Source organism: Fibroporia radiculosa, assembly GCF_000313525.1.
Source record: "Fibroporia radiculosa TFFH 294 genomic supercontigs, scaffold33822, whole genome shotgun sequence".
NCBI lineage: Eukaryota > Fungi > Basidiomycota > Agaricomycetes > Polyporales > Fibroporiaceae > Fibroporia > Fibroporia radiculosa.
Window position 1 is genome coordinate 1 of NW_012133063.1, and position 12,750 is coordinate 12,750.

At 46.6% G+C, this 12,750-nt stretch overlaps 4 protein-coding genes across 4 annotated transcripts; 3 read left to right on the plus strand and 1 right to left on the minus strand.

Annotated features, from left to right (window-relative positions):
- Nucleotides 1-952: 952 nt before the first annotated feature.
- Nucleotides 953-2,303, minus strand: FIBRA_09364 (uncharacterized protein; the record flags this gene model as incomplete). The annotated part of the gene is made up of 7 exons (XM_012321675.1): nucleotides 953-1,052; nucleotides 1,105-1,251; nucleotides 1,309-1,433; nucleotides 1,489-1,530; nucleotides 1,588-1,865; nucleotides 1,921-2,050; nucleotides 2,100-2,303. 7 exons carry the CDS (start codon nucleotides 2,301-2,303, stop codon nucleotides 953-955), a joined length of 1,026 nt encoding a protein of 341 aa, XP_012177065.1.
- A 3,490-nt stretch (nucleotides 2,304-5,793) lies between these two features.
- On the plus strand, nucleotides 5,794-8,037 carry FIBRA_09365 (uncharacterized protein; the record flags this gene model as incomplete). Its single annotated transcript, XM_012321676.1, has 14 exons — nucleotides 5,794-5,873; nucleotides 5,919-6,040; nucleotides 6,094-6,226; nucleotides 6,302-6,490; nucleotides 6,544-6,692; nucleotides 6,743-6,858; nucleotides 6,907-7,024; nucleotides 7,081-7,094; nucleotides 7,153-7,184; nucleotides 7,236-7,395; nucleotides 7,476-7,534; nucleotides 7,585-7,710; nucleotides 7,766-7,909; nucleotides 7,962-8,037. 14 exons carry the CDS (start codon nucleotides 5,794-5,796, stop codon nucleotides 8,035-8,037), a joined length of 1,518 nt encoding a protein of 505 aa, XP_012177066.1.
- Nucleotides 8,038-8,725: 688 nt separating this feature from the next.
- On the plus strand, nucleotides 8,726-10,563 carry FIBRA_09366 (uncharacterized protein; the record flags this gene model as incomplete). Its single annotated transcript, XM_012321677.1, has 9 exons — nucleotides 8,726-8,974; nucleotides 9,028-9,102; nucleotides 9,159-9,213; nucleotides 9,266-9,389; nucleotides 9,450-9,503; nucleotides 9,556-9,782; nucleotides 9,831-9,979; nucleotides 10,036-10,081; nucleotides 10,133-10,563. 9 exons carry the CDS (start codon nucleotides 8,726-8,728, stop codon nucleotides 10,561-10,563), a joined length of 1,410 nt encoding a protein of 469 aa, XP_012177067.1.
- A 1,615-nt stretch (nucleotides 10,564-12,178) lies between these two features.
- FIBRA_09367 (uncharacterized protein) lies at nucleotides 12,179-12,458 on the plus strand (the record flags this gene model as incomplete). Its single annotated transcript, XM_012321678.1, has 2 exons — nucleotides 12,179-12,300; nucleotides 12,362-12,458. 2 exons carry the CDS (start codon nucleotides 12,179-12,181, stop codon nucleotides 12,456-12,458), a joined length of 219 nt encoding a protein of 72 aa, XP_012177068.1.
- Nucleotides 12,459-12,750: the final 292 nt, after the last annotated feature.

The following is a 12,750-nucleotide window of genomic DNA, read 5'->3' on the forward strand; positions in this document are numbered from 1 at the left end:
TTGCTTCAACCAGTATACGTTCTCAAACCACTATCAGATATAGCAGCTCAGTTTGCAAGTCTAAGTATTAGTGTAGGACAATAGTGTGTGTAAGTCCTAGTACCAGTTGACAAGTTGAACTCCTGATCCTCAGTCGTCAGGTCCCTTAACAGGTCCCTCATATATAAATACCAGAGCAATACAGCATAGAGAGGACAGATTGATTATATCATCTGCTCTTTGTCTACTTACCCCTCTCTACTCTGAGCTCACCAGCTCCTGTAGCAACAAGTCCCTCAGCTTTACTGTCTATACAACTACCAGCACCAATAGTAAGTGTTGGGGTTAGGGTTTTGTCTGGAGTCAAGTATTAGGGTGATACAGCAGTGGGCAACCAAGTGCCTGTAAGGATGGGCCCATCTGGTAGTGTAAGACAACAAAGTGTTTACATAGATGAGCACATCTGGCAGGGCAATCAAGCCTTTACAGAGATGAGCCCATCCAGTAGTGGTGGGCAACCCAGTGCCCACAAGGATGGACTTATCTGGCAGAACCACAATATACACAGGGTGGGTCCACCTGGTAGATTTGGATGTATTTAGGTGGATGGGCCAATGTCAGATGAGCTGAGAAGTTTGAGTAACTGTCAGGGTATCTTGGCCAGGACTACCATGAGTCAACACTGAATGGGCTCACTCAGGTGGCTGAATATAATTAGCCACATACACCTGATTTTCTGAAAGTCAATGGTCACAGAAATTGTAAGGTAGATATTTGTTTCTAAGATTATATTGTAAGGTAATTCTAGGTCTTCTTTTCTGCATTTTGCTGATGGGTCTGACATAAAGACATGGATCTGCAATCTCTCTAGCCTGTGACCAATTGTTTCTCAAATGATGTGTTGTCCTGAAGTGTTAGACATTTGACATGTATGGATACTCTTCAAACAGGTCTATTACCTGCTCAGGCAAACCTACAGCATGCCTTTCGATATTACATCCCACTCTCTCCTGATAGTCCGCTCGTGTTCAGCAGATCGTGGTGCGATTTGCAAAGGAAAATTAATAGGCTTCCTATACATCATATGTCTAGCATATTAATATATTGGATAGGTTCATCACGTACGAGGTCATGCCGGAAGTACAGTTGTCCGGGTCGACAGTAAGCGGGTTTCCTGCTTCATCGTACTCGGGTCCGATGTTAAACCCCCACAGAAGGCGCACTAGCCCGATCCAAATAGTCTTCGCGCCGAGATACTGACCAGGACATTTTCTTGATGCGTATAGTTAGCCTTTGTTTACCTGCTACTCCGACGCTATTATGGCTCACCTGCGGCCGAACCCAAACCCGTAGTGACCCTCAGTAAGGGATTCTCCTGAAATAGGTTTGTCTTCACATAAGAATCGATCGGGATTGAAGCGATGCGGCTCAGGATATTCCTCCTCACTTCGATGCTATTATATGGGTCAGCGTGAAGCATCTTTTCGAAGGTGACATGGTGCCCCATACCATTGACCAGATACATGGTATGACCATAGTCTTCCTATTAATCTAGTCAGTTCTGTCAGCACATGTGCCTTGTTGCAGATCGATTGGTAAAATAATGACCTTATAACCCTTATAAAAATCATCATTGTCCGAGTAGTGCGGGAATCCGCCCGGCGCAGCTGGTGACCACCTGAAAACTTCCTTGACAAGTGCGTAGCAGTAAGGAAGCTGTTGCATGTCAGAGAAGCTTGGTGGGATCTTTCCATCAGTGCCAAGTATTGAATCTAGTTCGGCTTGTGCAGCTTTCATGGTGTCTGGATATAACACCATTGCCATCAAGAACCACTGAACGGTACCCGCTGTAGTATCCGTTCCCGCTTCGAACGCAGATCCCGCCACTACGGAGTAAATTAATGGCGGTGATTGGGTATAAATTTGCATGTAAGGCGTCACCATATGCAATATCTTCAAGGTCAAAACTCATCTCTTTTTGCTGATCCCATAGCCTTGCAGCAAAGCATTCCAGATTGTCGCCGCTGTCGAACATCTTCTTTCGAACTTCCAACACGAGGCGTTGGTATAACTGCCAACAAATGTTCTCGTCGAACGATCTCAGAAAATGGATGACGTACTTCCATCTCCTTCTCGTGCTTCATGCGCGCCTCAACACGCCACCAAGCAAGCCAATCTGGAAAGCGGTCCAGAACTGGGAACGTATCGACTAGGTGCGCGCCGGGATATGTATCTCGCACGAAGTTGTCAAGAACGAACAGTACGCCGTTTAGATCGTTACTATCATCTTCAAGTCGCTTTCCGTAACTCAAGTAAAATACCATGGCGGCAGCAAATCGCTTGCAGTGTCGCTCCGAGATGCAAGGCTCGTTGAGAAAATCATACAAGAGTTTCATTGATTCCATCTCTTGCATTGCTTCATATGCGCCGACCACTGGTTCAAAATTCAATACGAAAGCAAACCACGAGTAGATGATACGGAAAGTACGTGCCTCGAGATTTGAGCATCTGATGAAATGCTGCTCTTTGCTTCTTCAGCTGGTCTCCATAGGGTAGCAGCACTAGCCGCTTATTGTTTGACTGATGCTTCCCTGCGTAAATTAGAGGTCTCCGCGAGGAATAGTTGTGTGAACGCCGGCCGAGCTACAGTTAATGGGAATCATTCGCCCGTTTAAGGGTTAGTTGCTCTTATTTTCAGTAGGTATTGACGAACCCACCAATTCTTCGGCGTCTCTACCACTCGCAAGGATGACGATCTCATCACCCGCGAGCGATAATTTCACTATAGGACCTATTCTTTCATATAAGTCGAGAATCGCATTCCAACTCACGCAACACAGACCATGCTTCTGGAATAGCCGGTGGAAATACCTCCACGTATGAATTCTTGGTACTTGGAACGTGTGACCGACCAGAGGATGAGACTTGGGACCAGGGGGATACAAGGACGCCACAGGCTGAAATGGACGCAAAATGTAGACAACAAGTGTAAGTAGAAACAAGCACGCAGCGTGGCTCATAGAAACATGAGGTAGAATTAGCGCATCCATGTTATGACTTTAGAGATCGAGCTGGTGCCGCGCTGGACAATTTCTACGAAGACTTTAAAGGAGTCAGGGATGAATCTCGGCTCTTATCGCGGAAGTAGTGTCTAATCTTTTGGGAGAGAATGACGCGGTGCAATTCGAAAGGAACCGGAGTATGGCTTAGCAGATTTATTCATTTCTTTTCACTGCCATGTGTGGTATTCAATGATAAGATCATTCATTTATGACAGATTTCATTCGTTGACTGAACCATCAATGATAGCAGAATTCAGGTACCTTATTCTAGATCCCTTCCTGCGGAGCGGAACACACAATTTATCTCCAGCTTGCACGAGTTTGATGCCAACAAGCAAATGCTGACGCTTGGCGATGAAGCCTTCCTTCATATTACACACTTGTTCATCTCAATCTCCAGACTATTTATAAAACAAACTGCTGAGCGTAGTCGAGAAGCATTCCTCCGCATATGAAATATCCTAGCGTTCCATTGGCCTGTTGACAGTGAGATGAGACTCAACAGTTAGATTGCAGCCGAATCATGACAATATGGGACGCACTGTGAACATCTTCCAGCAATCTGCAGAAAGGTCAAAGTCGATAGTTATCAGCTGCCAAGCCAAATGTGCAGCAGTGCCGAAGACCGTCACGGCGTAGTAGAAAAACCCCTGGTTATTCAACACTCCAACGTATGCCAGACACGCAACAAAAGTGCCGGCAAACATGGATAAAATCGAGCGCACGTGGCTCCCGAATAAGACGGCTGTTGAACGGACTCCCGCTTTGACGTCGTCTCTACGATCCTGGCAGCCATATATTGTATCGTAGTGGATTGTCCAGCTGAGCGACGACGCGATGTGTAGTGAAGTCGCGTGAGTTTGAAGTAAGCCAACTCACCAAGTGCTTCCCAACGCAAGAAAAGCAACTACTGTCCAGTTGAGGGAAGGCGCTATAGAGAGCCAAGCGATAGGTATACCAGCTGATATCGTCAAACCTATGAAACTGATAATCAGTATCACAAGAATATATTTCTCTGGGAAGGACCGTACCAAGAAATGCTTGAGGCCAGTAAGTCCAACGCTTCATTAACGGGTAAGGAAGATCAAGAAGAAACAAGGTATAGATGCCAAGTTGAAACCTAGTTGCTTTTTCCGTCACCATCCAGACACACACAAAAGTTATACGTACGGTGTCCTGCCAGCGTATGCGAGTAATAATAGGCACACAGCACAGTGTACGGTCAGAAATATCATTGCACCCAGGACGCTCACTGCTCCAGAAGCTATGGGACGATTGCGTGTACGCTCTTGACGGGGAGCCGAAATAAATCAGATATCGTAGCAATTTGATAGCGGCCGCGCGTACCAACTTGGCGATCAAAGTCGCGATCGCATACATCGTTCCAGATACAATCTGCATTGTGGCGAAGGACGGAACCTACGAGAAAGGCTAAAAGCTGTATGCCCAGGCGAGGAGGTGGGACTCCTTGAGCGTACGCAGCCAACGTCAACGCCCATGCTAAAATGCGTTATATTAGATGGGGAACGAGAATGCCACTGAATGCAATGAACATACCACAAGGCCAGAAAAAAACATCCGCTCCAGCAGGGAAAAGGTGAATCCTTGTCAGCCGGTAATATGATACCCACAGTGGGGTGGTATCCATCTGACTCGCAGTGGGTATTTGTGAAGAATTGAAGAGTTGTGAGGGCGATAAAAAATATCAAGGTGAGGCAGCCCTTCAGCAATAAACTAGTGTCCTTATATACTATCTCTCCACAACATGGACACCTTCTCAATACATGAAGGCGTTGAATTTGGATTGGAGTCCCGACGTGCCGAATTCAAGTCACAAGTAGCATTTGCGGCTGGTTGGTTAAATAATTGACATGAATGAATTTTCTGAAGGCGAATGCTCACAAGATTGTGCATACACAATTCGCAAGACAGCAGTTTGCACATCAGAAAGAACCATATGATTCAAATGTTCATGATTCTCAGAACAGAACAGAATTCCGCTAGACGATATGATGGGCATCTAGGGGTCATGATATGACAGATTCAGCGCGTTTTGTTATCTCCTGCTTGGACTGCCAGTAACATTCACAGAAGGGATTATGCAACTCACTAAAACGTAAATCACGACGCGCACATCCTGCAGTGCGTCTTCGTCGTTATCATTCCCTAGAACCAGTGGAGATTGCCTTATTGCGAAGAGTCGGACAGGCCGCGCCGTCGTATCGCCTACTGCATCCTCCGACACATGTGGGCGTCAAAGAAGCTATGAGCTTCGTGTTCGATTCTTAGGGCCACTTTGTCGGCTCATAGCATCAGGTTCGATCAGGTGATGATGATGATGTGTTCGTAAGAGCCGGTTAGAGCAACTTGATGTCGTTGCCATGTTGAGCAAATTTGAACCGCTGTCGGAACGATACATCCAATCAGGAAGTCCTATCATCGGGCGTTTCCGTCCAGGACCGAGGCCGAGGCTCAAGCGCTGAGCGCTGAGTGTTCGCGACTGCTCCGTCCTACTGAGATACTACTCACATCCTCTCGTATGGATTGCGCTTTTGCAAAACTTGACCCTCCCCAGCGGCATCGTCTGTCGACCACACCTTTAGGTGTATGTCGATGCTCTGCCCCTTTGAACTTACTAGGACCGTGACACCCCAAGCGGAATCTGTTCTGAACCTTCCCGAAGCTTTAATCGTCAACTTATTCTTGATCCTGATTTCACATCAGTATAAAGTTACTGTAAGCCGCATTTCCCATGACTACATTCCTCCGACTTGCTACATCGATGCTCATTGACTTGATATCGATTACCAGCTTGAATCTGGTCTCTCTAGTGTTTGTGGTCACTATCTCCTTGTATTCATCATTCAAGCTTTGCAGGGCCTTCATTCCGCGTCTGCAGCTGCCCCCCGGTCCCCCATCAATACCCTTGATTGGGAACATCCAGAATATACCTACTTCGCATGCTTGGGTAACGTACGCAAAGTGGGCGGCAACCTACGGTTCGTCATCTCCTTGAAATTTTCCTTCGAACTTGATATAAAACATCATACAGGCGATGTAATCCATGTACACGTATTCGGTAAATCTCTGGTTGTGTTGAACTCCTTAGAAACCGCAAAGGATATTCTTGAGAAACATAGTTCTGTTACTTCGGATAGGCCACATTTCGTTATGATTTCCGATTTGTGAGTATTCGATATTATCGTCGTCATGAACATAGAAACTCAATTGTATTGTCATTGTGTAATATACTTGAGTAGAATGGGGTGGGATTGGGCAGTTCAATTCATGAGTGTAGGGCCACAGTTCCGACTTTATCGCAAGACTCTTCATCATCTGTTGCATCAGTCTGCATGCAACAGCTACTGGCCTACAATTCGAAAGGGTACGCGATCACTTCTCAAAAATCTGTTGCACCATTCCGAAGCTGTGGAGCATCACCTTCAACAGTGGGATTCTCTCGACTATCTTTCCAGTGGTGGCTAAATATTCGTTGTGATAGCCATTCTGGTGGTATAATGATGTCGATCATTTATGGCACCGAAGAAGGGCCGTTGCGAGACAGCTATCTTGCGATGGCAGAGGATGCTGTTGGTGGTTTGGTTGAAGCAGGAAACATAGGTAAATTCCTGGTTGACTTCGTACCGACATGTAAGTAGTGTCTTAGAATCTTGAACGGCTCGGACTGAAGTGGCGTGAAGTAAAACATGTCCCGGACTGGTTCCCGGGGGCATCCTTCAAGCGTAAAGCAGGGATGTGGCGTAAAATGGCGAGGGATATGATCGAAATCCCTTATAGGAATGTCTCTTCTCTCTATGTAAGTGCAATTTCTATGGGAAATTAGAGGTTTTACCAAGTGTTATAGGATCTCGGTATGGCCTCCCCCTCCGTCACTACAGCTCTTCTAGACCGACAGAAGGAAACGAGTCGACAAGTGTACGACCCCGAACTAATCAAAGGGATCGCGGGTGTACTCTACGTTGGTATGTAGACCGCTAATGCTGTAACCTAGTGAATTAATCAATGACAATGCCACAAGGTGGTGCAGATACCGTGGGTCCCATATGCCTGCTATTTATTTGCGCATCCGAACTGACTGGCCCGACTACAGTCTTTATCAGCCTTGGATACATTCATTTTAGCGTAAGCCATCATTTTTGATACCGATGTTCGTTCGCCGATGCCGCTCTCCAGGATGCTCCTCCATCCGGATAAGCAGAAATGTGCGCAAATGGAGATCGACTGTGCCGTTGGACAAGGCAGACTTCCCGAGTTCTCTGATAGACCTTCTCTTCCATACATGGACTGTGTTCTGTCCGAAGTACTGAGGTGGAATTCAGGAGTACCATTAGGGGTACGCACTCGTATAGTTCTCAGGTCACCTCTAGCCTTCTCATGTTGTCTCGTCTTAAGGTTCCCCATCGGTGTACGCAGGATATAGAATACCGTGGATTTCGCATTCCAGCGGGCGCAACAATCTTGGTCAATCAATGGTACCGCACCATCGCTTTATGCTTGGCTTTAATCATTGACAAGTGTATAGGGCAATACTACGTAGCGAACAGCATTACTCAGACCCGGTTACATTCACTCCAGAACGCTTTCTCCCTCGTCCGGATGGGACACGCGCACTCGATCCAAGAGAAGCCTCGTTTGGATTTGGTCGTCGGTATGCACATAACTGTGACTGGGGTTCGTCTGTTACCAACTCAATAACTCGTCAGAATTTGTCCGGGGAGATACTTTGCAGACGATCTCTTATGGATGCTAATGGTGAACATTCTTGCTGCTTTCGACATCTGTAAGTTTACGGATGTGGATGGTAACACTATTGAGCCATCCGGAACATATATCAATGGGCTTGTGACGTGCGTGGTCTATTTCTGCATGGTCACGACCGACAACTTACGAAGACACTAGTCGGCCAGAGCCGTTCAAGTGCAAGTTAATACCCAGACTCCCCAACTTGGAACACCTCGTGGAATCAGAGGTGTAGGTTGTATTGATTCTGCGCTGTGTCGTGTGAATAACCGAGCAGAAGTCAAGGTGCTTTGTGACTGTACAGGATGTGCCTGTTATTTTGGCCACTGCGAAATATAACTCATGCCAGTTACAAGTCCGTATGCATCATTGTTGATTTGATAATCACCCTTTCTATGCGACGCTATCGAGACACCGTGGCTTTCCGCTGACAATGTATTTTGGAGCCTTGCTGCCGATGCCAAATCTTTGATCTTGCCCCCAGATGTGGTGCAATTCAATAGGGACACTCCCATCCCCTTTGACGTGTCTCCGAAGTCGGATCTGAGGGTGAGACCCCGAATATTTCAGTGCGGCGGACCACGCCTAAGGCTGAAGATTGAACTTTATGATGACGCCGTGTCTGATCAGATACCTGGTGGCACTTGGATCAGATACTAGGCTGGAAGACAGCGCCACGACGCGGTCTGTCAGTGACTCATGCTGCTTTCTGATTGACCTAGCCTACATGATGGATCTAGCGCACTTGATCTTATCATACTTACTCTTCGCACAGTCAGACAAAGTTCAGCTGGAGCCAAATCCGGATCTGTCCTGGTGTAACCCAGCCGATGATGGCTCAATGTACCTATGCACCATATAATCTCAAGCGAGTACTATAACACTAATTCCTTCCAATCCATCTATTGCCCTCAAACGTCCCAATGTCGCCTATATTAGCATTGCGCGCGCTGCTGGAAGTTATCTCAAACTCTGTTGACGCGATTGAGAATAGATGCCGGTCTCGCGGTCTCGCTTTCCCTTCTCTCGACGACCCTCTGGTTGTGGATGGCGAGAGCGTGCAGGATGACGCTGCAGTCCAACAAGCTGCGACACTTATCACTTCAGCGGCATACCAGCTCATTGCCACAGTACAACAACCTCGAAAAACGATTTTTGCGGCAGCATGCAATGTAAGTATGTCGAATAGTTATATCCATAATTTACGCTGACATTGATATGATAGTATTACCTACCAGTATCCCTGAGAGTCGCAACGGAGACAAATGTGGTCGAGATTCTGCGCGACGCCGGACCAGAGGTGATGACACTCGACCATATTCTTAGAGAATATACTCAGCAGTAATTTTCGTGTAGGGACTACATGTAGACGAAATAGCCCAACAAAATGGTTTGGACCCTCCCAAATTAAGTACGAGAACATCACAATTTGGGATATGAATCATTCACTCGTTCGATCTCAGGCCGAATTCTAAGACGTCTCGCCACGAATCACATCTTTCGAGAAGTAAGACCTGATGTGTTTGCTAACAACAGACTATCTTCAGTCTGCGACACTGGAAAGTCAGTCGAGGAGCTCCGCGCAAGGTGTGTCAATCCGGTACTCCTATTACATTACTTGTTCAGTTGTTCGATCAATTCATACAGACCACTCGAAAAGCATGAAGGTACCAACGGAATTCCAGCTTTGATTGGCCATTGGTAAGGGTCTGGAATCAATCGAATTTGTGGTAGAATGATGACACCTCCATAGCACGGATGAGGATTACAAGGGTGCTGGCTACATCCTGGAGCATCTCACAGACCCGGAGACTGCCTTTGAGGAAGGTCCAAAACGAACGGCGATGATGCGCGCGTTCAACTGGACTACAGACGTCTGGACATGGTTTGAACAACCTTTCAATAAGGCGCGGTTTATGCGTTTCGGTGAGGCTATGAATGGAGTGAGCAACATGCAATCGATTGACTCTATCTTCAGAGGTAAGCCCTATGTTACTATCACGCATTCGCTCATACCACTGGACTTAGGTTTCTCGTGGGAGTCACTACAGAGTGAGAGTGTTGTGGTAGATGTTGGTGGTGGAATCGGAACATCATCTTTAGCGTTAGCTGAGCGGTATCCAGAGCTACGGCTAATTGTTCAAGATCGGCTCCCAGTAATCGAACAGGGCATTAAGGTGATTCCCATGCCTCAAACTATCTTCGTAGGTTAATTTTCTTCAAGCATTGTCAGAATTTGCGTTCAAATTGGTTGCGAGACAACGTTGTGCAATACGCCGGTATGCCCTCATCTTCATATCAATGCATCCGAAGTGTTAAATGACATACAGCACACGATTTCTTTGAGGAGCAGTCCCAAAAGAATGCCGCTGTGTTCCTGCTCAAGCAGATTCTGCATGACTGGTCCGATTCTTATGCGATCAGGATCCTTCGCAGATTAGCAGATGCAGCAAATACGGGAACGAAGCTCGTTCTAATCGAGAACATCGTTCCTTACGCATGTAGGGGCGATGTCGTTCATATTCCTGGCGCTGAAAACCAAGATGCGCCCACGCCGTTGCTGCCAAATCTAGGACAAGCAAATGCTCTAGTCTATGATTATGACCTCTCGATGTATGTCCACTTCAATGCGACTGAGAGGACACTTGGACAGCTGGTCTCTCTACTTGAGAAAGGAGGCTGGAAAGCTGTTCGCGTACATTCTACAGACCATTGGGGCGGATTTCTGCAACAGATTATCTCAATACCTATGATATCATAAAACTGTACCAAACCCATGTAGAAAGATCGGTTCAATTGTCTATCCTTCCGATAATTCGAATAATTATTCCGGCTTTCATACCATAATACTCGCACTGCTGGGGCCGGAGTGCTTGCATAGTGTGTTACGACACTTTGACAATTGGAGAACCCTCATGAATAGGACTATTCGGGGCCCGGCTGATGATAGTACATTCCACCTAGCTATCATGAGCTGCACGCGCTTTATAATGTACCCACTGTTTATAAATCTTGTCTGGGCTCCTGCTCCTTCACTCACAAAACCTCAATAAATCATAAAACCTCATTCAGCCAATTCTCAGTCAAGATCAGCACATCGCACAAGAACCAGCCCATAAATAATTGCGTACTTTTGTGAGCACTTTCTTGAAGCTATATCAAGTGTTGCGAGGCAGTCCGGGGAAGGACAAGCCGAGAGCATGTGACGTGTGGCTGAACGTCAGCCACACACCGTTACGCTTATTTTCATACGAAGTTAATCCTTTCGTATATATTCTAGACATATAGCGTCTAGAATAAATGACACACATTCTCGCTCCTTGCTCTCAACCATCACCCGTCTCAACATCAAGTACTCCATATTCTCGGAGAGGATTTTATGAGGTAAATCATCATCTATGCTCTCCACAATATTTGGCGTTGCATCATTGGTCAGGATGGATGGTAACCAAATTCGGACGCCACACACGGCATCTCTCGGCGCATGGTGGTGGCGTCGCCTCAGTCGAGTCACGAGTTGAGTTTGAGTGTTGATGCCGATGTGACATACTGTGACCCGAGATATAAACCCCACTGGAAAGTGACATTAATTAAATCGAGAAACTGGGTCACTCAACAAATTGCCTTGAAAACGCGTGAAGAAAGCTGAATTAGGTAATTCATGCCAATTCGGCTTATCTCATTTTTTCTCATTCAGTGATACAGTTTCTCATTTTAATTCATGTCGATTCTCACTGGGTATAAACGCTTGAACTTTTCGTACTTGTCTTACCGGAAGACATCCACAGGAGGATGTAAAACGTGTAATGTATATATAGGAGATGTAGATTCACCTTTCCATGTAATTTGTATGTATTCTCATGGAGTACTAATTTTATAACAGGCCGAATACCGAAAACCGTTATGAAGCGCCGCGTCACGGTGCAGCTCACAGCATTGCTCCAATGCTCCCCACCCGCTCTCAGTTGAGGGTCACTCGCGACGCCATAATTGACAGCTTGAGAATTACGGCAGGGTAACCATGTCGTAAAGGCCTTCCTGCGCCGCCGCTCGCGGCTCGAGTCCATCCATCTTGCAAGATGATATCGTGGACTTGACTGGGACTAGGTGCGAACACCTCGATTCAATTTATCAATCTGGTCGCTTCTATTTAGTTCGCAGACAAAGAACCATCCCGAGGACATCCGCATGCAGTCACCGCCGCAGCCTGTCAGATCAGTGTTTGTGCCAGGATGGTGCTGTTATCGCATATGGCGCCTCAGCTTCACGCCTTCAATCTCAAGTAGCATATATACATGTGAAGGAGAGTTCACGGAACATTTGCGATAGCTCTAGAAATCACTTGAGTGCCTTCACCAAGTCAGTCCGCCTCCAAGATGCCTGCCATCGATGTCTTACCATCTCCTGAAGAGCTTACACCTGCCTTCACCTCACAATCTATTCCACCTATTGGAGAGTACTTAGGTGGTTTTACATTGTCCATAGATATTGCTATCATGTACGCTTCTGCTCCCGCTCCCTCACTTTTCCTGGCTTGCTCATGACACCTGCATCTCAAGCCTATACGGGATTGTTACCGCACAGGCATACTTCTATTGGTGGACATCACAAGAGGACTCGAGGTTACTTCGCTCTTTGGTCGCATCCGTATGGTAAGATCCCCGGCTTCGGCCTCCACGAAGCACGAAGTATATACCCTCACTACACTATATTCTGTCAAAGGTGTTTGGAGACTGCGCACACAGTATTCTGCATACATCTGAGTTACAGCTACACGATCATCAACTTTGGGAATGTCGAAGGCATTCTCCAGATCACTTGGTATGTCCTGTTTCTGTCTTTTGGTGCCCCATGTTCATGCCCGATGTTCGCTCCAGGACCGCCGGGGTAAGCGAAAACATTTTGCAATTTGTATGATCTCGAAATAGTAAGATACATTCTGCATGCA